Source organism: Chenopodium album, chromosome 12 (genome assembly GCF_948465745.1).
Source record: "Chenopodium album chromosome 12, dcCheAlbu1.1, whole genome shotgun sequence".
Taxonomy (NCBI): domain Eukaryota; kingdom Viridiplantae; phylum Streptophyta; class Magnoliopsida; order Caryophyllales; family Amaranthaceae; genus Chenopodium; species Chenopodium album.
This window is the reverse complement of record NC_137845.1, coordinates 35,130,824-35,152,120: the sequence shown is the minus strand read 5'-3', so window position 1 is coordinate 35,152,120 and position 21,297 is coordinate 35,130,824. Positions and strand designations below refer to the sequence as shown.

The 21,297-nt window shown below is 38.6% G+C and overlaps 1 protein-coding gene across 1 annotated transcript; it reads right to left on the bottom strand.

Annotated features, from left to right (window-relative positions):
• Positions 1 to 2,177: 2,177 nt before the first annotated feature.
• Positions 2,178 to 5,104, bottom strand: LOC145572328 (PWWP domain-containing protein 5-like). The gene is made up of 2 exons (XM_081631312.1): positions 4,985 to 5,104; positions 2,178 to 4,805 (listed from the first exon to the last, which is right to left on the bottom strand). The coding sequence occupies exon 2, from the start codon at positions 4,781 to 4,783 to the stop codon at positions 2,360 to 2,362; it is 2,424 nt and encodes an 807-aa protein (XP_081487438.1). The 5' UTR covers positions 4,784 to 4,805; positions 4,985 to 5,104; the 3' UTR covers positions 2,178 to 2,359.
• Positions 5,105 to 21,297: the final 16,193 nt, after the last annotated feature.

The following is a 21,297-nucleotide window of genomic DNA, read 5'->3' as shown; positions in this document are numbered from 1 at the left end:
TTTACTACCTCCGTTTCATATTATTTGTAATGATTAGACATTTTACACTCACATTTTATGTCAAATCGTTGCAAATAATATGTAACGAATGTAATTTTTATTTTCAGAAATTGTCACCGGATAAACAATTTTTTGTTTATCATAAAGATAAACTTGTATTTTCTCCATTATAAGGATGTTTGGTGCTCTCTTACGGTAGCTTGGCTAATAGGATGTTGGAAAACAAGACTGTTTCGAGATGAGCATTCAACATTGAGCAGCATTTCAATTAGTTTAGGTTGTAATCTTGCTTTTTTTTTATAGTACTCTTTGTCAAAAAAAAAAAAAAAAAAAAAAAAAAAAAAAAAAAAAAAAATCCATTGTGCAGCGGACACTAGGATCAGCAAAGCTAGGATCGTCTTGAACTAAGGCTGTTGCTTTTGTTGAGAAGTTCCATAGGGGAGTGAAGCACTTGCTATCAGAATTGCTGTAAATGTCTTAATGCCTTTTCTTACAGGGCTTTGGAACTGTCGCGATGTTACAAATATAAACTATGAACAAGCTTCTTAATTTGCTAAAAGGTTATAGATCATTTTTACATGAACACAGTAGCCAAAGCTCAAATAATTAATGTACAAGTCTTGATGAGTTATGTCACCAGTGTTCATGAATAAGCAGAGATAGGAATGAACCTAGAATATTTGGTTGCCACTAAGATCACTAGTAAAAGTAATACGAAGTAATAATCACAGAAATAAAATTGAAACATAAAAGGTATCAAAAATGAACCAAGGACAGTTATGTATAATTGAAACCCAAGACAAACCTAACAAGTGATAGAGAGTTGCAGCATTCCAAGCCAGTCAAATTCCTGATTTGCTCAGGATCGACTTTAGAGGACAGGGGGCAAGGAAAGACACAGCACACCAATGATCAAGAATGAGCGCGTTGAAGCTTACGTATACAGCTTTATAAATAAATATAATTAAATTAAAGGAGAAAAAAGAGATAAAAATGGAAGGAATTGAAGCAATAATGTAAAGCAACAATAGTATCAATAATGGAGCCAGAATCTCCAGTTTTTGATGCCATAATAATAACACCTTTACACCTGAATTAGCCGACAAATTTGATGCACACAAACTAATTAAGGCTTATCATAACTCAATTATTCTATTAACTCAGCACATAAAACCAAGCAGTGAACAACATTAGAAAAAGAAGTTAAACAACCATCCTCAGCCTGTCAATCATACCATAATACTGCTAACTCACCAGCTGATGATTTACCTGGGTTTCCTCTGGATGGGTGTTGGTAATTAATTTGAACCACCAGTAGGGGGAAGCTAGTTAGCAATATAAACCAGAGCATCTTCGTCTATAGATTCATCATCCAAGAATGTGATTGAACTTAATTTTTATACGTTGGCAAATTATGCAACTCTGTGGCATAGGCATAAAGACCAATCCACCAGAACCTTAGTTTCACTGTCAAGGATAATATTTATCACACATTGTAAGAAGGGAGTGAAAAAGGCCAAAGGATTAACTTCAGCACCAGCTGGTTTCTACCTCTTTTATCATTTTGTAAAATTTTGAAGAGATTTGGAGCAAAGCCTTCAGGAGATAATAAGACCTTGGATTAACCAGGAAATGATTTACAAGGCTTACTCTGTCGGTGAAAATAACCTCACATAATCAAATTTACTGAATCCGAGAGATATTGGTGGTGTCCATTATGAATATTTTCCCACGGAAATTGGTTAAAGATCCTATCAACTAAAACATACGCTAACACAATAGCTCAAAATAGCTATCTCTCTAACAATTTATAATATTTCATCCAAAATCCAACATTTAAGCTGGAATGGAGAAGATAGAACTTAAAAATTAAAAATTTTCTTATGATGGCACTATTATTATCCCAAAAAGAGTTAAACTCATGAGATGGTTCCTTCAGCACAAGATCTTCGACACAGGCTTCTACAAAGCCTATATAGCATGACAGAACATTAATTATTGATGTGTAGAGACACACTATAAAATAAAAGTCGGAAGAAAGAACATATTTGATTAAACGATGTAATAGACAAATGAATCACCCACTATGATTCTAGAGGGTGTCATCGATGCGCAATCAAGTACCTTAAAACTGGGAATCTTAACTTCCATTAAGCTATGCAGTTAGAAAGCACAAATAATACTAAAGGTCATAGATAGAAAATTCTTAAAAAGATATTACATTATAAAGTTATCTTCCTAGCTGTACCCTTAGCTTAGCAACCTACAGAGATGAAAGAAATGAACATACTTTGTAGAATTACCTAATTACAAGTTGACAGCAATGTGGCTAGAATATCTAGATGGATTACCTTAGTGTTCAGTCTTTCCTTCTACGTTTAGCTTCAATGGAAGGAGATTTGCGTGGAGATGGGGCATAGTTAAGCCGATAACAAACAAGTGAAGGTCCGAAGATTTCAAACTTCCCTGAACTACTGAAGGCTGTTTCAGCATCTGAACGTCTCTTGAATACCACCCTGGCACAAAGTTTTTTGGCCAATACTTCAGTTTCTGATTCCTTCAAAGAACCATAGTGACTGAAAATTTTAATTAATTTGGCTTCCGTAGGAATAGAATCCATGTCAGCGAATTTCAAAGTTAAGGCTGTTGGTGAATCTTCCAGCTGCTTTTTCACATCAAATAGCCCCCCTTCTGATGTACCATTTTCAGATCCAAAATGCTGAGGAGGTGATGAAACTGTAGACTCCATCTCCTGCGAACTGACAGAACTTCCATCTACCTCAGAATGTTCAGGCTTAATAACAATCTCACTCAAGAAAGTTTGTTGCTCAAAGAGTTCGATGGTTTGGTTCGTGCAACAAGCATCCTCTACACCTTCGACGACTGATGTTGTCGTAATTTCAGATTCAGATGCCTTTGATTTAGGCTTCGTACCAGAAATACACCCCACTGCATCTATTTCAGCAGGTCCTGACCCAGAGAGTACTTCATTAGGACTGTCACTTGTATCTTCCTCCCCAGACTTTTCATGCTTCTGCAAGAGCTCAATGTCAGGAACAATTGAATTTCTAAAAACGGAAATGAAAGTGACCATCTTACTCAACAAACTGTATTGTTTGAGGGGTTCAATAGCAGCCAAGTGTAGTTCTGAAAGAATTACATCAATAGAGGCATACTCAGAAGTGAGTTTGCTGCATTGCTTGTTGTTACCTTCATCTTTGCTAGTTTTCGTATGCGAGGACACATCAAGTTTGAGTAAAGGCGATGACTGGCTCAGTTGACCTGCAACTCTTAGAATGCTTTCTCCTACTCTAAAAGACGGCTTTGTGTCTTTCACTTGCATAGTTGTTCCCAGAGGACTGCATTCCTTAGTTCTTGAGGGAGTTGAGTCATTAGGAAACGATTTGACCTCTTTTTGTCTCCTGGCAGAAGATGAGATGGATTTACTGCCTAATTTTCCTTTAGTCCCCTTGCCATCTTCCTCTTGTACGCTCTTCTTACCTATCAAGTCAGACAAGCACCTGACCTTTTTTGTCGCATGACCACTATCATTAGATGTTTTCTTCCTTTTTTGAGGCCTGTTATCATCCTCTTTAATGGTTACTTGTGGAGGATTGCCACCAACAATCCCTTCAGAATTCTCTTTTTCAGCAACGACTGGAGCATCAGCCTCATTATTCACATACCCTATCAACAATCCAAATTTGGCCAGATGATAAATAGCCTTCCATCTATAAAAGGCTGCCGTTTGAGCTCGAGCTACCACATGTTCTAGTCGGTCAACATCACCATGTGGCTCTTGTGCCAAATCTTTTACATAATGAAGAAAATTCAATGGCTCAAAAGATGCTGCAGTATAAAATCTGTCACCTCCTTCTCGAATTCTTGATTGTTCACGGATTCCATCATTTTCAACAACCTGAGTTTTTAATTCGTTGTACACATCGTCAACAATACAATGACAAGAGAGACCAAATTCCACCCGTCTAGAGGTCTCAACCAAAACACAATCCACAGCATGTCGAAAAGATTCCGTTTGAGTCTGTTTTACCATCTGGGAGAAATTTGGGGCAAAAGGTTTCAACTTTGCCTCATCATTCCAAGCAAAAGTTTGATCCCCAAAGTAACCCACAAAATAACCTTTCGACTTGAAATGTTTCCTAGCCTTCTCCGACGCATCCCCAGGTTCAAATATCTGAGCTGGCCACCAAGGATGGCTCTTAACTTTGCCCCAAACTATATCAGATGCACAAAACCCACCTTTGTTTTTACCCTTTTCCTTATTTCTTCCAACACACACATCCAAATCTACAACAAGACTCACTCCCTTATGTTCCGAAAAATCTCCTCCTTCCACCTTATCACTGGTGGCAGCCTGACTTTTGACCACCCCTGATTGAATCTCTACAGATTTCCTCGTCTCCACTTCCTTACCCCTTCTGCCAACATCAACAGGATTCGGATTCGGAAATAACTGCTGAGCAAAAGAATTGAAATTCGCCTTAATAGGGATCTCTTGATTAATTACACCCTCAGTAGCAACTAAATCTTTACTTTCTTTTTCAACACAAGCATCATTCAAAGAACCCAATTCACCCTTTAAACTACTAGCCTCTCCTTTATCATTCAAATGCTCACCAACATTATCAACCTCCATACCCTCAGATTCTTGCTCTCTCCTCAAACCCTCTTCTTCAAATAGGGTTTCAAGAACACAACCACTCAATTCAGCATTAACAGCATTTTCTGAACAAGGGTCTTTAAAAACGACGTCGGATTGCATTTATACAGCTCAATCAGTAAGACTATGAAGCAAAAAATAAGCAATAGTTCAATGTTGAGAAATGTTAATTAAATGCACAAAAAATAAAATCAAAGTAATAAGAAATAGAAATAAGCAAGGTTATGATAAAGAAGTGAAAGAAAAATGTAAAGGAAAGTGATTTATGCCATTAAAGAAGAAGGTAGAAAGATGAGAGCTTACCTTGACGATGGATGAGTGTATTTTCGCAGCTTCAAGATTTGGGAATCAGCAAGGGAAATGAAGGTGTTTGGACCCCCCTATGGGCCCACGTTTACAGAAATTACCGAAATGCCTTTGAACATTCCACAATCATGCACAACACACATCCCGAGAAATCCTAATATAGCCCAACAGGGCCTAATATGGCCCAGAACAGTCAGAAACCCTAATCCTAATCTTAACCCTAATCAAGTTAGTTAATCCTCTCCTATAAATACTAATTTTCACAGATTAGCGAGGTAATGAATTTTCTCCACTCTCTCTCTCTCTACAAACTTTCTCTCTAAACACAGTTGACTGACTTGACCGTCGGAGGGGCTTTCTCGGGAACACCTCCCAAGACAGTTGACTTTTGTTGTTTTGCAGGATTCGGTTTGACCAGGCGAGCAGGCTCCCCCATAACTAAGATTCTGTAATTCTTTTGCAGAAACAGAAGGAAAGAGGAAGACTCTAACTCCAGTGTGTCTCAGCCCAAATCCTACCATAGGGACACTTTGGTAATTTCGTAATTTTTTAAAAAACAAATTTACAAAGGAGAAATTGTCTAGATTAATCCCACTTTTGGGGCGTCCGCCCAAAATAATCCCACCTTCGGGTTATTTTTAAATAATCCGACCTTTACACCCAATCCACTCTAAATGGTCCCAACCGGTAATGAAATCTGTTATAACAAGCTACCTGATACGTGGCGGCCCGTAATTAGTCAAAAAAATAAAAACAAAAAAAATAAATAAAATTTTTAAAAAAAGTTACTCCCTCCATCCCCATTTGATTGTCACTTTTGCAATTTCAAATGCCCCATAAATGTTTGTCACATTTCACATTTTTAGATTAAATAATACACATTAGATTACAATTTTAACCTCATAATTTTTTGACCTTATTATGAGGGCTTTCTATTTTACCCTCATATTTTTTGCCCTCTTTAATTGTTGGTCCCCTTTGGAATTTGTAAATATGATTACTTTCTTTCTCTATCAAACATTTTTAGCTTAGTCATCAATATGTGTAATGTAATTCTATGAGGCCTTCCAAAGGGAGGTTTGTGATGTATGAGTAAATACATAACGAGGGGTATTGGGGTCATTTCACGTAAATGCATTTCTGAATTTAGAGTAGTACCATTGGGTTATCAATTGTATCACTGGATGATCAAATAGTATTATTGAACATTCAGTGGTACTATGTATATATGTAGTGGTATTATATATTCATTCAGCGGTACTCACTACGTGTAGAAATAATATCACTACAGAGTCAATGATATTATCTAAGCTTTCAATGGTACATTTAAAAGTGGCCCCACTTACCCATCTCTCTCCTCCTTTCTCTCACCCCCATATGCTGGATTTATTGTGTACCACTGGGTGATTAATAGTATCACTAGATGATCAAATAGTATCATTGAACATTCAGTGGTACTATATTTTCATTCAATGGTACTGTATATTCTTTCAGTGGTACTAATTACGTGTAGAAATAGTATCACTACATAGTCAATGATATTATATAAGCTTTCAGTGGTACATTTAAAACTAGTCCCACGTGCCCATCTCTCTCTTCCTTTCTCTCACCCCCATGTGCTTTACAATATTTTTCAATATTTTAAAGTTTGACATGTATTTGCAAATACATATCAAACCTACATTAGTACTTCCTCGTAATTGTATTGGGTGATGTAATTATTCTAATGTAATTGGTTAAAAATAAATCACATGGATATCTAATGTGGTCTTTGGTTTTCATTGGTTGTTTAATAAATCACATGGATTACTTTCTCTCTCTTCTTTCTTTTTTTTAAATGATTGGGTTTTAGTTTCCATGTACTTCCTTAATTTCTCCTTAACTCCAGTAATTTTTTTATCAAAAGTGACAATCAAATGGGGACGGAGGGGGTAGATTTTTTAAAAGAAAAAATAAATAAAAAAATTTAAAAACCACCCACAACCCACCAGTTGCGTGCCCGTTCCCTCCCACGGCTCCGGCCGCTCAATTCCTAACCACAACACTTGCGTCGGTATCGCGACAGATCCCTTCCCCTGAACCACCAACCCCCTCCCTCCCTCTCTCACGTGGCATCCCTCTACCCTCAAAAACCCCTTTCCCGTCCCAATCCCAGCCCCTTCCCTGTCCCTCGTCCCTTAACAAGCCACGCCAACTTTCCTGTCCCCCATTCTGAACGCGTCGTCCTCCCCCGACGTCGATTCTGGCCGCGTTGACCTCCCCAACCGATTTCATGGGGTCAGGTTTGGTGGGTTTTTGATTTTTCGAAAGGGGTTTTGGGGTTGGCTTGGTCGGGGCCTGGTTTGGTGGTGGTGGTTCCTAACTTTCAGGGTCTGGTTTCGGGTTTGGTGTGGTGGCGATGGTTCCTGGGTTGGTTGGGGTCTATTTTGGTGGCAGTGGTGGTTCTAGGGTCTGGGTTTGGGTGGTGGTGGGGATGGTGGTGGCTGAAACTTAGATGGTGGAGGTTTTTTTTGTTATTTGATTTAACTTTTTATTTTTTTATTTTGGACAAATCAAATTGTGATATGTGTATATTAAATTTTTTTAAAAAAAAAAATTTACCTCTTCAACCGGTTACTGGTCACTCGAGACCATTTAGAGCGGATTGGTTAAAAAGGTCGATTATTTAAAAATAACTCATAGGTAGGATTATTTTTAGTGGACACCCCAAAGGTGGGATTATTCCGAGCAATTTTTCCATTATTTACAAATGCAAAACCAAACTCTCTCTTCGTATTAAATTACTTGCTAATATCGTTGCTCACCGTATGGCTAGGTGGCCTGGGAAACATAATTAAACAAGGAGATGTTTGTATTGGTGTGTTCCCGCAAGGTATTTTTAGCCTTGCGGATCTTGATCTTGTTTAATAAAAGCTCTTGCTATGTGTTTAGGGTAAAAAATTCCCTAGACACGTGAACTAATCATATCGTGACACATGTCACCCTAGGAGGTGCCCAAAATGGACCAACCAAGACATGACACGTGACACAACAATCGTAAGGGAAAATGGCGGCCTTCATGGGCTCAAATCGTAAAGGTGTAGCTCAATTACCTAAGTTAAATGACCTAGGTTAGGGCACTAATTCTCCTGCCCTATAAATAGGGACATTTATTACCTTGGAAAGGGGGAGCTTTATCTGATTATTTCATCAATCATTTAATACACTTTTCTCTTACAACAAAAAAATCACATGATCTCTGGATCCGAGAAGATCTACTTTACTTTTCGCATTTTTCTCCACTTTGACATGTACTTACTTGATCGTCGAAGGTGGAACTCCAAACAACAGGAGCTTCCGTTCATTGCAGGTACATGTGCACGAGGATCCAGTCTTGGTGACGTACCTCTCCCACAGGACACATCAAGAAATTCTGAAACATTTGGCGCCGTTTGTGGGGAGAGTTCCTCTAAGATGGCCTCTTAAGAACTTGTACCGCCTCCGGAGAACAAATGTCCAGAAGGAGCAGAGGTCCACTCAGACCATGACATTGAATCGGAATTAGAGGTCGAAGTACATACGGCCGCAGCAGATGGTTCCCTCATCGCTGAACGCATCCATTCCAAAGATAAGAAGAGCATAATGCCAACAAAGATAGTGCGATCATGTAACCCACGTATTTTTAAATAATTTATAAATGAAATTCTTTTATTTATTTGTATTTTCCTGAATTTATTCTACAAGTTTCATATTATTTTTGGGTTGGTAAACGATTTTATTACAAATGAATTTTTATGAAGTATATTCTACACTTCATGACCATCAAAACAAAATCTATTTCATTAATTAAGTGGCCCATTATTTATTTGGAAAATTTGTCAAAAAAACACCTTTTAAAACACTTTTGTTGTGAAAAACCACCTTATAATTTTATTTATTTATTTTTATTTTTTTTTGTAAAAACACACCTAAAACCAGATTATTTTAGTGAGATAACACCTTAGGTTAGTTTCATGGGATTGACCCTCATGTGAGGGTCACATGCTCGCTTAGAATCAAAACCCACCTTTTATTTTTTCTTTCTCTCTCCTCAAAGACACCAAGACCACCGCCTAGCCAACCCCAACTGCCATCACAACCACCTAAAAAAAATCTATCCTCCATCACCACCCTCTTGAAAAAACCCTTTCCTTTCTTTTTCCCCCCTTTTTCCCTCTAATTAAACTTTCTTTCTCCTTTGTTTTTCCAAGAAACACCCTCGAATTCTATCAGTTGAAGGGGCAAACTTCATTGTTTTGCTGAAATTGCTGCAAAGAACCTCAATTAACCTAATTTTAAAGTAGGTAAGTTGTTAAAATTAACGAAATTCTTTGTTAATTTCGTCGGTTTTTTATTTACCTTAGTTTAGGGTTTTCAATTGGAGGTATGAAAGGGGGAAAAACCGTTATCAACCCTCTTCTCTCTCTATTGGTTTATTTTAGGGTGTTAAGGGTTTTTGTCTAGATGTTTGGGGTTGTTTATGAGGTGATTATGGGTGTTTATGAAGTTGCTTAGAATTTTTTTTTTTGGGTAGTTTTCATGGTGGGTGTTTTGGGGTTTTTTCGTGTCCTGCGGCATAGTTACAACTCCAAGACTAGGACTAGCTTCCTGTACCTACAAAATAACGGAGACTCCGGGTGGTAGGAGCTCCACCTCCGACGATCAAGTTAGAGCGTGTTCGGAGAAAAGTAAAGAGTGCGGAAAAGGTAAAAGTGAGATGTTCTCGGATTTCGAGATCAGGTGATTTCTCTGGTAAGAGAATTAAGGTATGCTGTAATAAATGAACGTATCCCGAACATGGGGGAAATCTCCCTATTTATAGGATCTTTGGGATTTGTGCCCCTGCCTAGGTTACGCAAACCTAAGACTGAGGGGCTGTGCCATTTAACAGCTTTCTCGGGAGTTGGGCCATGAAGGCCGCCTTTTTACCAAATAACTGGGAAGGACACGTGTCAAAGGGAGATTGGTCCAATTGGGACGGACACGTGTTGCACTCTAATAGAGCCACGTGGCATGGGTATTTTAACCTAAAACATTTTCCACTTACAAATGTGACGTAGCGTGCCACGTGGGCATCTGTGATACTTGTCACTCAATTACTGGTGAATCAGTTTTAACTGTTCACCTTCTGGGGAAATTACAGGAGAGCCCTTGAATTTACCCCTCTATATATTGAATTTTTACCCCCCTTTTTGGACATTTCCAAAAAGTCATAAGACAAAGAAAATTTCTTTTAGAGAGAGAAACTCTGCTAACCGCCTGTGTTTTTCACAAACAGCTGTTGGATTTCTACCTGCTTGATTCAGCCGGTCAGCGCTTATGTTACACCCCCAAATCTCCCTCTACGGTATTAATAGAAAAATACATATAATTATACCATAGAGATAGATTTAGGCGTATTACCGCCGCGTGATTATGCAAGGCCACCAAACTTACTAAATAAAACCAATACTTTACAGCGAAAACTCAATACTCTTTTATTAAATAAACCATAATAGTAATAACCATTGTCATGAGTACTCATAAATAAAACAAGAACCGACATTTCTAATCTAGATGAAGACATTCCCGGGACTCCAAATGCTCACATATTGACTTCACCTGAAATTAATCAACACTGCTTACCATTAAGGTAAACAGGGTGAATCAAAACAAATAGAAAATACGAATTAGCAAAATATGCTAAGTACGATAAGTGCAAGATAATTAAATTCAATTTAGTAGCAAACATGCTTTTAAAACCAATTCCAATACTTAAACCAATAATTCCAGTCCATGATTCAAAACCAATTCCAATATTTCAACCATTCCAATAATAATAAAACCAATTCCTTTAAAATCAATTCCATTAAATATCCAAATTCCTCACCCACGTGTGCACACCCCCCAAGCTAGTCTCCTTATATTACAAGGCTATTCTTGAGGAAAGAGTCGGTCATACAAAGTCCAAAGTCTTATCAAATAAACCAAATACGCATAGTGGGATTACTAATAACATGCTTATAAAGCTTTAATAATAATTATTCAATAATTCAAACAATCCTTTTTAATAATTCCAATATAAATTCCAAACTCCTTTTTATTAAATTCCACATGCTTTCAAAATCAAACCTTTTAAACATGATTAATAATTTAATTAATCAAGACATGATATAAAATTAACCTTTAATTTATTTATTAAAAACAATCCTTTAATCATACTTTTTATTTCATAAACCCTAGTTCAATAAAATCATCATATCAAGATCAATTTATTAAAAACACATTAAAATCATACTTTACCTCATAAATCATTATTCAAGTCAATTTAATTCAATCACCAATAAAATCATATAAAACATGCTATTCAAACCAATCACTTTTGAAGGTATCTAACCACCTAAACGTACCTCGATCCTTGCTTAGCAAATCACACAAAAGAACTCAAGAACCTTGATTGAACACACCCTATATTTAAATATAACCTTAATTAATATAAGGTTAACAAATAATCACAATAATTTAATTAAAAACCCCTAACTAAATGTACATGAACCTTTTAAAGTATTTTCTCCTAAACATCATTAAAAATCTGATTTTATTTAATTAAAACTTGTTGTAATAATTTTTATAAATCCCCCATAATAATTATAATTAATTAAATAAGAAAAGAGAAGAAGAAAAGATAGAAAACCAAGGAGAAAGAGGAGGAGAGTGGCGGCAAGGGTGGCTGCCGGCGGCGACAAGGGTATCGGAGGTGGCTGGCGGCGGCAGAGGGTGTCGGAGTGGTGGTGGTGTACGGTGGAGGTATTGGTGCGCAAGGAGGAGAAAGAAAAAGAGAGAAATAAGAAAGAGAATAAGAGAGAATTATGAGAATTGGTGTAAGTGTTTGGTCATGAAATGGAGGGGTATTTATAGGCTAGTATTGGCATGAATTATGGTAGGAAAATGTAGGAAAAATTATGGCAAGAAGAGTTATGGAAATACTTGGAGAAGTGAACAAGTAATTATGGAAAGTTTTGATATTAAGGTGATTGTGCATAATAAAAATATGGAAGGTGTGTTGTCATGAAAAATAATATGGCAAGGAAGATTGCTTGGGGAATAATCAAGAGAAATAAAAGGTAGGAAAATATGATGATCAAACATTAAGAAGATGAAAAAATGGAATTAAGGAAAATAAAATATTTTTGGGAGATAATTAAAAATACAATTTACCAAAATAATTTCCCCTAAAATTACACAAGAGGGCCAAAAATCTTAAGCTTCCCATAGCTCAGATTTTCGGACCTCCTTAGTAATATTTAGGAAGATTTTTGCTCGGTTTTAAGGAATAAATAATTGTGTAAATAGTATAGAATAATTAATTAATTAATTAATTAAATATCAATTATTCACCAATAAATAACTAAGAAAAATAAGATTTTCTACACATAGAAAATCCGAAATTCTTAGCTAAATAAATGGGAATTTTTGGACTTCTTAATTAATTAATAAAATATAATTTTGCTTTAATTAAAAATATCCGAAATATATAAATAATCCGGTTTTTAAAATAAAATAAAAAAATGGATAATAAATCTTATCCAAAATCTAAAAATAATAATTAGGTTTTAAAGTATTTTTGGCACCATAATTCAAATATCATTTTGGCACCAAAATTCAAATAATAAGTTAATTTACTAAAATAGCCTTTTTATGAAATAATAATTAATTATTTAATTAGGAAAATACGTATGAAAATACGGGGTATTACACCTTGTCTTCCTCTTTCAGAAATTTTTTAAGGTACCGACTCTACCCCTCTTAGCTCTTTCTTATTTTTTCCGTTTGTACATTTTTATTCAATAAATGGACTCATCACCAACACACACGGCACAACCTAGGTCAGTAGTCTGCCGGTCTCCTAGTACGGATGAATCTAGGACTGGGGGTGCCGGCTCTAGGTGTATGGAGCAGCCTTGTACATCTCCGAATCCGACCGTCTCTGTGTCTTTGTAGAACATAATGGCTAGAGTTAAACAAACTGCCCGAAGACGACAAAGGAGAGATGGTGCATTGGAAGTGCCGTCTAACGAGGTCACACTGGTCGAGGGGGATGATATGCCGGTTGACCAAGAAGTGGACTTCCCTCCTGGTACCCCTAGCACCCCAAGTGATGGGATCCTTGCTGAGTTCGAAGAGGGAGACAGTGAAGAGGTCGTCTCTAACGCTAGCTTTCAAGAGAGGGAGCTCGAAAATGAAGGTGGCGAAGAGACCGCCTTTGCCTCTTGCTCTGATGATAAGGAAGAGGTCTCTTAGGAGAGGGACGGGGGGAACACCGTCTCTTGGTCTAGCTCTGAGGCTAGCAATGATGTCCCCCTTTCTCCACTTGAGGATAGCAAGGCTGAAGAGAGGAAAAAATGGAAAAGTGAAGGGGATCCTCTCCGGATCCATGTCTCGGCCAGAGACAGAGAGAGTATGAATAAGGGCCTTGATGACTTTAAGCTCAAACGGTCCCTTGGGGGTGGATATAAGATCCGGGTGCCGCCTAAACAAGGCACCATTGCCTGGAAGGACGACTAACAAAATGCCAACGAATATTTTGGTTGCTACGAGGCGGCGTTTTTGGCTGGTCTTCGGTTCCCCCTTCACGATGCTGTGAAAGCTATTCTGCGGGGGTATGACTTAGGCGTCTGGCAGTTTTCCCCAAACTCCTAGGTCAACATTCTAGTCTACATTGCCGCTTGCGAAATGCAGGCCTGCACCCCGGCTAGGAGGCATTTGCTCACATGCACTATCTTAACCGTAACCCAGGAGGCTGAGGGCGTGGTACACCTTGACCACTTACCCCAAATATCAAGTGACCTTAGACAAACAGTCTAAGTGGGATAATTGGAAGAACTAGTTCTATCTGGTTTCTGCCCCCAAAACGACGGGAGAATTATGAGTTCCGCCAGTATAATAAAAAACCTGACCTTCTGGGTCAAAAGTGCAAGTTCCCTGCAATCCCGGTTGAGAATTATGAGAAGATCATAGAGTCGGGGTTCTTTAAACTTACTACTGACATCCTCTCAACCGGAGAAGTAATAAGTGTACCCGAGAATTGAATACCCAAGCATGAATGGTTGAGGGATGAGGCGTTCTTGTCCGCGTGTGGCTTGAGAACTAGGTTTGACAAACGTAGGTCTATCATGCATCCGGCAATTTTTATGCCGTCTATATTGTTGCATTGCTTAATGACATTGCATTAATCTGAACTAACAGGCGTGCTTTTTTTGCAGCAATCGCCTAAAGTATGCTCTCAAACGACTAGACTCCAGGCGGTCTACAGCTCAAATCTGCAAGGATAATGTGGAGGCAAAAAGAAGATAAAGGCCAAGGTGAAAAACCGTTTGCCCCTCTTTTTGTGAATACTTGAATTTGTTTATTTATGGAGACGGTTTCTATCAGCTGTAGGCTTAATGACCAACTTTCTTTGCAGGGTGGAGACAAGGAGCCTCCTAGGTCCTTCATCAAGCTGATCAAACGGACTCCGAGATGACGATGTCTCCAGCTTTGTAAAATCTCAAAGAGTATCATCTACTTAGACGGCTCCTGATCTTTCGTCTGGGCCGGGCCTCCTAAGCATCAACTTAAAGGGCTTTGGCCTAGGTTTTGATCTAGGGAAGAAGCCGGGTGCCCAAGCGGTACCGAAGGGTGGCAAGCCACCTAAGACTGTAGCCGGTTTTGCAGCAACTATATGCGATGATAGCCTGCAGATTCTCGAAGGAATGGCTAACCCTTTCGATACTTCGTCTAAGCTTGGCTAGCCTCTATGGTGAAATCACACTCTTAGCAAAGGTCTGAAGGATCGTCGGGCAGCCGTCAGCAGATAGGTGCCGCCTATATAACTCACTCACCCAATCTTGCTTATGGTGTAGATCAATCCCCCCGATGGCCGGATGTACAACAATATATACTCCAAGTCCATGCTGAGGGCCATCCCAAAGGAGAAGAAGGAGGCTCTCCCTGGGATCCAGACGTTCAATGTTGAACGTATTCTCTCCCTTCTGTCTGAGGTAGAGTAACTCTTCGCAAAATCTTAGTTTTTATTCAAACTGTATTTCTAACACACCGTTTTTGTCATGTAGGCTTTGCTGAGAGTTATGGCGGAAGAAGTAGTATGCCCGCAAGCAGGAAGAGGTAAAGCGGGCCAATAAAGCGGCAAAAGATTCTGCAAACATTGCCCAATACAAAAATACAATAAATGATCTTGAGTTTATAACATTCGAACTGGTGTAGGCGGACAACATCAGGCGTCTGACGGTTGGTCTGGAGACTGCCAACAAAAGGCTACTAACTTTGAGGCTACTCTCAAGAATGCCTAGGTGGACCTCAAAGCCTTGGAAGGCGTCGACAAGGAGAACACAACTCTGCGAGCAGACGTTGACTGGCTAAAGAATGAGATGGCTGTGGCTTAGAATAACTTCAAGACAACCCTGAGAGCTGAGCAGGACCGTCTCATTGAGGAGAATGAGTCAGACTGTGCCGAGCGTATGAAGATGGTCTGGGATGTTTTACATCTGGGAAAGGAGTATGGCATCTGGTCCTTGGCTTATTAATATGCTGATGAGGTCTTGGCGGCTAGGGAAGAGGGCAAGCCAGAGCTGGAATCGTTTGACGCCTGGGCAAATAGGGAGATTGAGGAGGAAGAGCCGGCTCAGGATGCAGGAGGAGGAGGAGAAGAACAAGAGCAAGAAGAGAACATTCTAAAGAACTCTGCTCTACCTCCGCTGGAGAAGGATGGTCTGGGTGCCCGGTTGAGCCTAAGCAAACCTAGCTTTAATTTCTCCAATTTGGCTTTAGGCCGTCTGCACTTCCAACCTGTGTGTCGTGTATTCTTGATGAAAACCAACAATTTCTCTATTTTTCCGGATGTGGATCTAGTGTGACAATTACTCCCCCGGCCATTTAGTCGGGTTCATTTCATGAAGAATACCGACTAAGTCGGTTTGGCTCAATTTTGCCTTAATTTTTTCGTTAATTTTTGCAATTTTTGATTTGTTTCATATATTCATGAATTTTGTTCAACTTATTAATTGCATGCAGCAACTAATAAACCGGCTGACCTTTTTGCCTTTAGGCAGCTGTGTGGTTGGTTTCAAACCTTGATTGATTGACTTGGGAACTTTTGATACTTCAAAGAGTATGATATGTTCCTAAGTCAATCAATCACAGTAATAATTGCCCCAAACCAAGTACACAGCCGTCCAACCTACAGGCGGGTAGGCCACTAGCCCAAGCGGTTTAAGTAGTTTCAAAGAACTGTTTCTCCCACCGTTTGGAGTATTTGTAATCCAATTATATACTTGATGGCCTTTTGCCCCATTGGGAGGAGTTTTTAGGGGTACATAATTTCAAGATATAATCTAAGTAAGAACTTTGCTTAAACACTGGCTGTGCCTTTACACACACGGTTTCATTATAAGCCCGATTGCGTTCATTTTAGATTACTTAGGTTAGAGAGCTATGTGTTGGCTAAATAGATCAATAAATTTTTTCCGTCTGTAATTGTTTATAGAACAATGTGCCACCCAAATGGGTGATGCTCTCTGTGACGAATTCACCCAGATGGGTGTCGCCGGACACGTACTCATGTTGGAGCAGACGGACTGTAAACTTTATGTCATCCGGCCATTGGCCTCATTTTGTCATTTAGCCGCTAAAATTCTTAGCTTACTCATTCATTTGGCTGCCTACACTTTGCACAAGCGGTATTCCCATTGAGGGACGTTTGTACTTAAAGCAAATAAATACACAATTAAAAATAAGAACCGACTTTTCATTGATAGCTCTCTATTTACAAAAAATTACAAATCTTAGAAGTAGTAATTTTTTAAGCTGTCTACATTCCGAGTTCTGGATAGTTGCCTGCCATCTGGGGTCTCCAGGCGGTAGGTGCCGCCTCTTACTTCTTCATAAATCCGGCAGGGGGCTTCCCAATTAGGAGTCAGCTTGCCTTGCTCATTGGCCCTACCGATTGCCTCCATTTTTTGTAACACAAAGTCCCCTACTTTCAAGGGTCGTTTGTGTACTTTCTTATTGTAGGCTCTAGTCATTCTCAAACGTTAGATCTCATGACGCAAGGCGACATTGCCCTTGCGTTCTGGAAGAGAATCCAATGCTAGCCGCATGGCCTCCCAGTTTGCCTCCTCATCATATAACATGACTCGAAGGGTTGGTTCATAGTGCTCAATAGGCAAGACGGCCTTTGCACCATACACCATGAGAAATGGGGTTTTTCTGGTTGCCCCTTTTTCCATTGTTCTGATGGCCACAGGACATGAATTAATTCCTCTTCCCATAAGCCGCCGGCCCTTTCTATTTTCTTCTTGATTCCGCCTGAGATTAGTTTGTTGAAGGCTTTAACTTGGCCGTTTGTTGCTTGGGGTTGGCAGATTGATGCAAAACAATGTGAGATCCCTTGATCTCCCAACCAATTTTTGAGCCGAGGCATCTCAAACTGAGGGACATTGTCAAACACCATAGACATAAGTACCCCAAATCAGGTGATGATATTCTTCCAAATGAAGGAGATGACATCCTTTTTCTTGATGTTTTTGACTACCTCTACCTTCACCCACTTGGTGAAGTAATCAACAGCAACGAGGATATACCGCTTCCCGCTAGGTGTAGGTGTATATGGACCTAGAATGTCCATGCCTCACTTTGCAGACGGAACCGGGCTATAGATAGTTGTCAGGTCAGTGGCCGAACGAATTTGGGTTAAAACCCGGGGATATTGCACGATATCAAGGGAAAAACATCCCTTGGCGAGCCGAGCTACATAGCAGCCTGCATGTGGCTTCCATGAGGTGGTGCAGCCTGTGCGTGGCTGCTGCCCGTGGCCAGCAAGCACGGCGCGCCAGCCAAGCAGCAGCAATAGTGTGGCGCGGCAGCAGCGCCGGTAATGCGGGCTGTTGTGCGTAGGCTCGGCTGTCTGTGGCTCGCTTGCGTGTGCTCGAGTCTTTTGGTGCGGGGCATGCTATATATGTATGTATGCATGTTGGTGCTTGATAGAGGTTAGTGTGCGTGGACATTGCTTGTGAAACAATGTGGTGCAATGAGCATTCCAAGTCTTGGTGCTAGGCACTTAGACATTTTGGATTATGCATTTTTTGTGTTCGTTTGCCATTTAAATTATTTGAATTAATTATTTTGGTTTTAATTATTTTAATTAAATTTTGAGGCTAGGCCTCGGTTTTGAGCGGCATTGGCAAAATCTTGGGTTTTACCGACTTAATTAATTGGATTAATTAAGTTGGATGCGGAATTTAGTGGGAGCTTCACTTTTAATTGCGCTAAATTACATAATCGGTTAAACAACTTTAACTAGTTTTAATTAGGCGTGTTAATTGGATTAACGACCTAAATTAGTTACTAGTTTTCGCGTGTTTGTGCATTGTTACTTGTTTATCGTTGTTAAATGCATGGGCCATTCACAAATAGTGAATGGATGAATGGAATGTATATTCTCCCGCAGGTTTTATAAAATGACAACTAGTGGGGCCTGATTAGGATAGAAAATACGGACTGCGATCCGTGATGTATTTCTGTAAATCTAAATATGGTCTGCGAACCGTTGAGTGTTTTTGTACCTTAATATTTAGATTAGTCCTAATCGTAGATACTACTATTTGCATAATTATGGTCATGTCTTGAAGATGGAGGTTCTTGGAAGACGAAGCCATGAAGTTGCAAAAGCCGTCCCTTGAAGACTTGAAGACTCAAGGGGTCATGCTATTTGCCAAATGCATCTTTATTTATGTTTTCGATATATATATTTATGATTATATATATGTGTGATTTATATGTTAGATGCATGTTTAGGATTTTGAAGTTAGGATGATTAATTAAGTTCACTTAAATCAACCAACTTAGAAACCCTAGGTCCCTAAAATATTGAGTAAAACTTGCCATTCCAAAACAACACTTATCGACCTATTGAGAGTAGTGATGGGCTACGCCAAAGCGAGGCATCACTATTACTCTCTAGGATACGTAAGGCATACCGGGTATGCAAGTTGGTTTTGGTTATACTCAACAATATGAGTGATGGAGTCCTAACATGTCGTGGCAAAGTGGATAAGTTGTTGAGAGAGCATTAGATGCGATGATTTATCCAACCAAGAGTGGCTTGGAGCCATTAGCAAAGAGTTGCTTACCTTAGAAGATTGAGTGTTAAGACAAGCCAAAGCATGCTTAACCACTCTTTGTTTCTTTGGATCTAGGAATCGCCTTATTTTTGCCAAATGAGGACAAATTTAATGCGTGGATAAGACGCTTAATAAGATTGAAAATTTGCATGAATGCTTTTAAATTTCAAACTTATTATGTTATTTTCTTGATAAATGGTTATACTTTGCACATATATTTGTAATATTCCAAATCAAACTATATTATTTTCCATGATTGGTAAAGGAAATCTTTGAGAATAGTTCTCAAAGAAAGGAAAGGCATTTCTAAAATACAATTCTCATAAATGACTTTTATAAGTCCAAAAGGACGGTTGGACATCATGTATTCAAAATACTAGATAGTTTGGATAAACATGAAGTATTGAGTTGGAAACTCAAAATTGTCAATGCTTGACAACCAACATATCTTTTCGCTTTATACGCTGGTGAGTACAACTCATTGATGTATTAATTCAAGTACGAATTAAAGGAAAAGATGGAAGTTTGTTATACGGAGCATTAGATGCTTAATTATTCCTAACAAAGTATAAAAGTCAAAGACACTTAAAGAAATGATTCTGAAAGATTATGAGATAAAGTATGATAAGAATTATAGGAAACGAGGAACAAAGAAAAGGAATAAGATTCCATTTATGCGAAAGAGTTCATGTTATTCTAATTAACTTAGCAAGTTATTATCTTCACAAGTATCAGATACTGCTTGAGTATTACACTTTGAAAGTGACCTCAAACTATTGAAGATAAGCTAAGTTATCGACTTACAAGCTTAGAATGAAGCAAGTGGTGCTACATTAGTTGTAAGGTCGTATGCTTTGTTTAAAGACCTTTAAAGCTAAGCCAAATAAAATTCTGTTCCATAATCTGCAAACAATCCGTTAACACACGGAAAGACTCACATTCAAAGTAAAGAGCAATAGTTGCGAATTTATTTGAATGGCATGGTTGTCTAAACCATGAGTCAAGAATTCTTGATTATAAACAAACATTTCCCTAACATGAAAACTCACAAAGTTCAAATCACAGACATGATTTGTGTTCCGGACATCTTTAGCAATGTCACATTAACAAGAACATACTCAAGGCTATATAGGCTCTTGACAGTTGATCGATTTAGAATCGTTCTAAGACAAGCAAGTCTTACTTGTTAAAAACTGACAAAGTAAATAGCTATTGTTCTTGATATAGAAAATTGACTCCGAAAGCTAAAGTGGATTCAATTACTTCAACGTTTCACGAAGAATTTGAAAGAATATGGCTATATTCATCAAATGTGAACAAACTTAACCTTGAATAGTTCAAGAGTTCAATGAAGTACAGAGTCAACTTGGCAAGATATCAAAACGTCTAGATTAGATCGAGCGATGTTTGCTTGAGCAAAGTGACCATCACAAAGTTATGAAATTGAAATTTTCAAAAATAACTCCACAAAGAACATGGTGTGTCTTCACGGAGACCTCGTTGCCATTTAAAAATGACTCGAACAATGATGGATCACATCCCTTCCTATAAAACTCTTAAAGATTTGCACAAATGACTAACGTTACACTAAAAAAAATGTCGGAGCTAAGAAAGGACACCATATTCAGTTATGGATAGAATTAACTTCTAAACGTCTTTTCAAGTATATGTCTAAAACTCTTAGCCTCAGTGGGAGCACACTAGCTCAGAGGGAGCTAAGTGACTCAATGGGAGTTCACCAGCTTAGAAAGAGCTTGGTGGCTTAGTGGGAGCTTAATGGCTCATTAAAGGCTAAGATAGCTCAAGTGGGAGCTAACTATTTGTTTCACAACGAACTTTTACCCAAAGGTAATATACATGTCTCTTTGTAAGCATTCAAGTGAGACTACGGGCATTACCTCCACAACCTAAATGATAACATAATATTTGTTGCTCTAAGTGGTGTATTTCTGGAAAGTAACACATTTCCAAAATGACAAGTGGGAGGAAAATGAACTCAATGACCATCGAGATTAGCAACAAACTAGAACTGAGAATATCGGAAGACCTTAAAAGGGCTTCGTAAGAATACTTGATCAAGAATACTCAAAAGGACTTTACAAGTGCCTTAAAAGAGAATTCATTACTCACAAAACT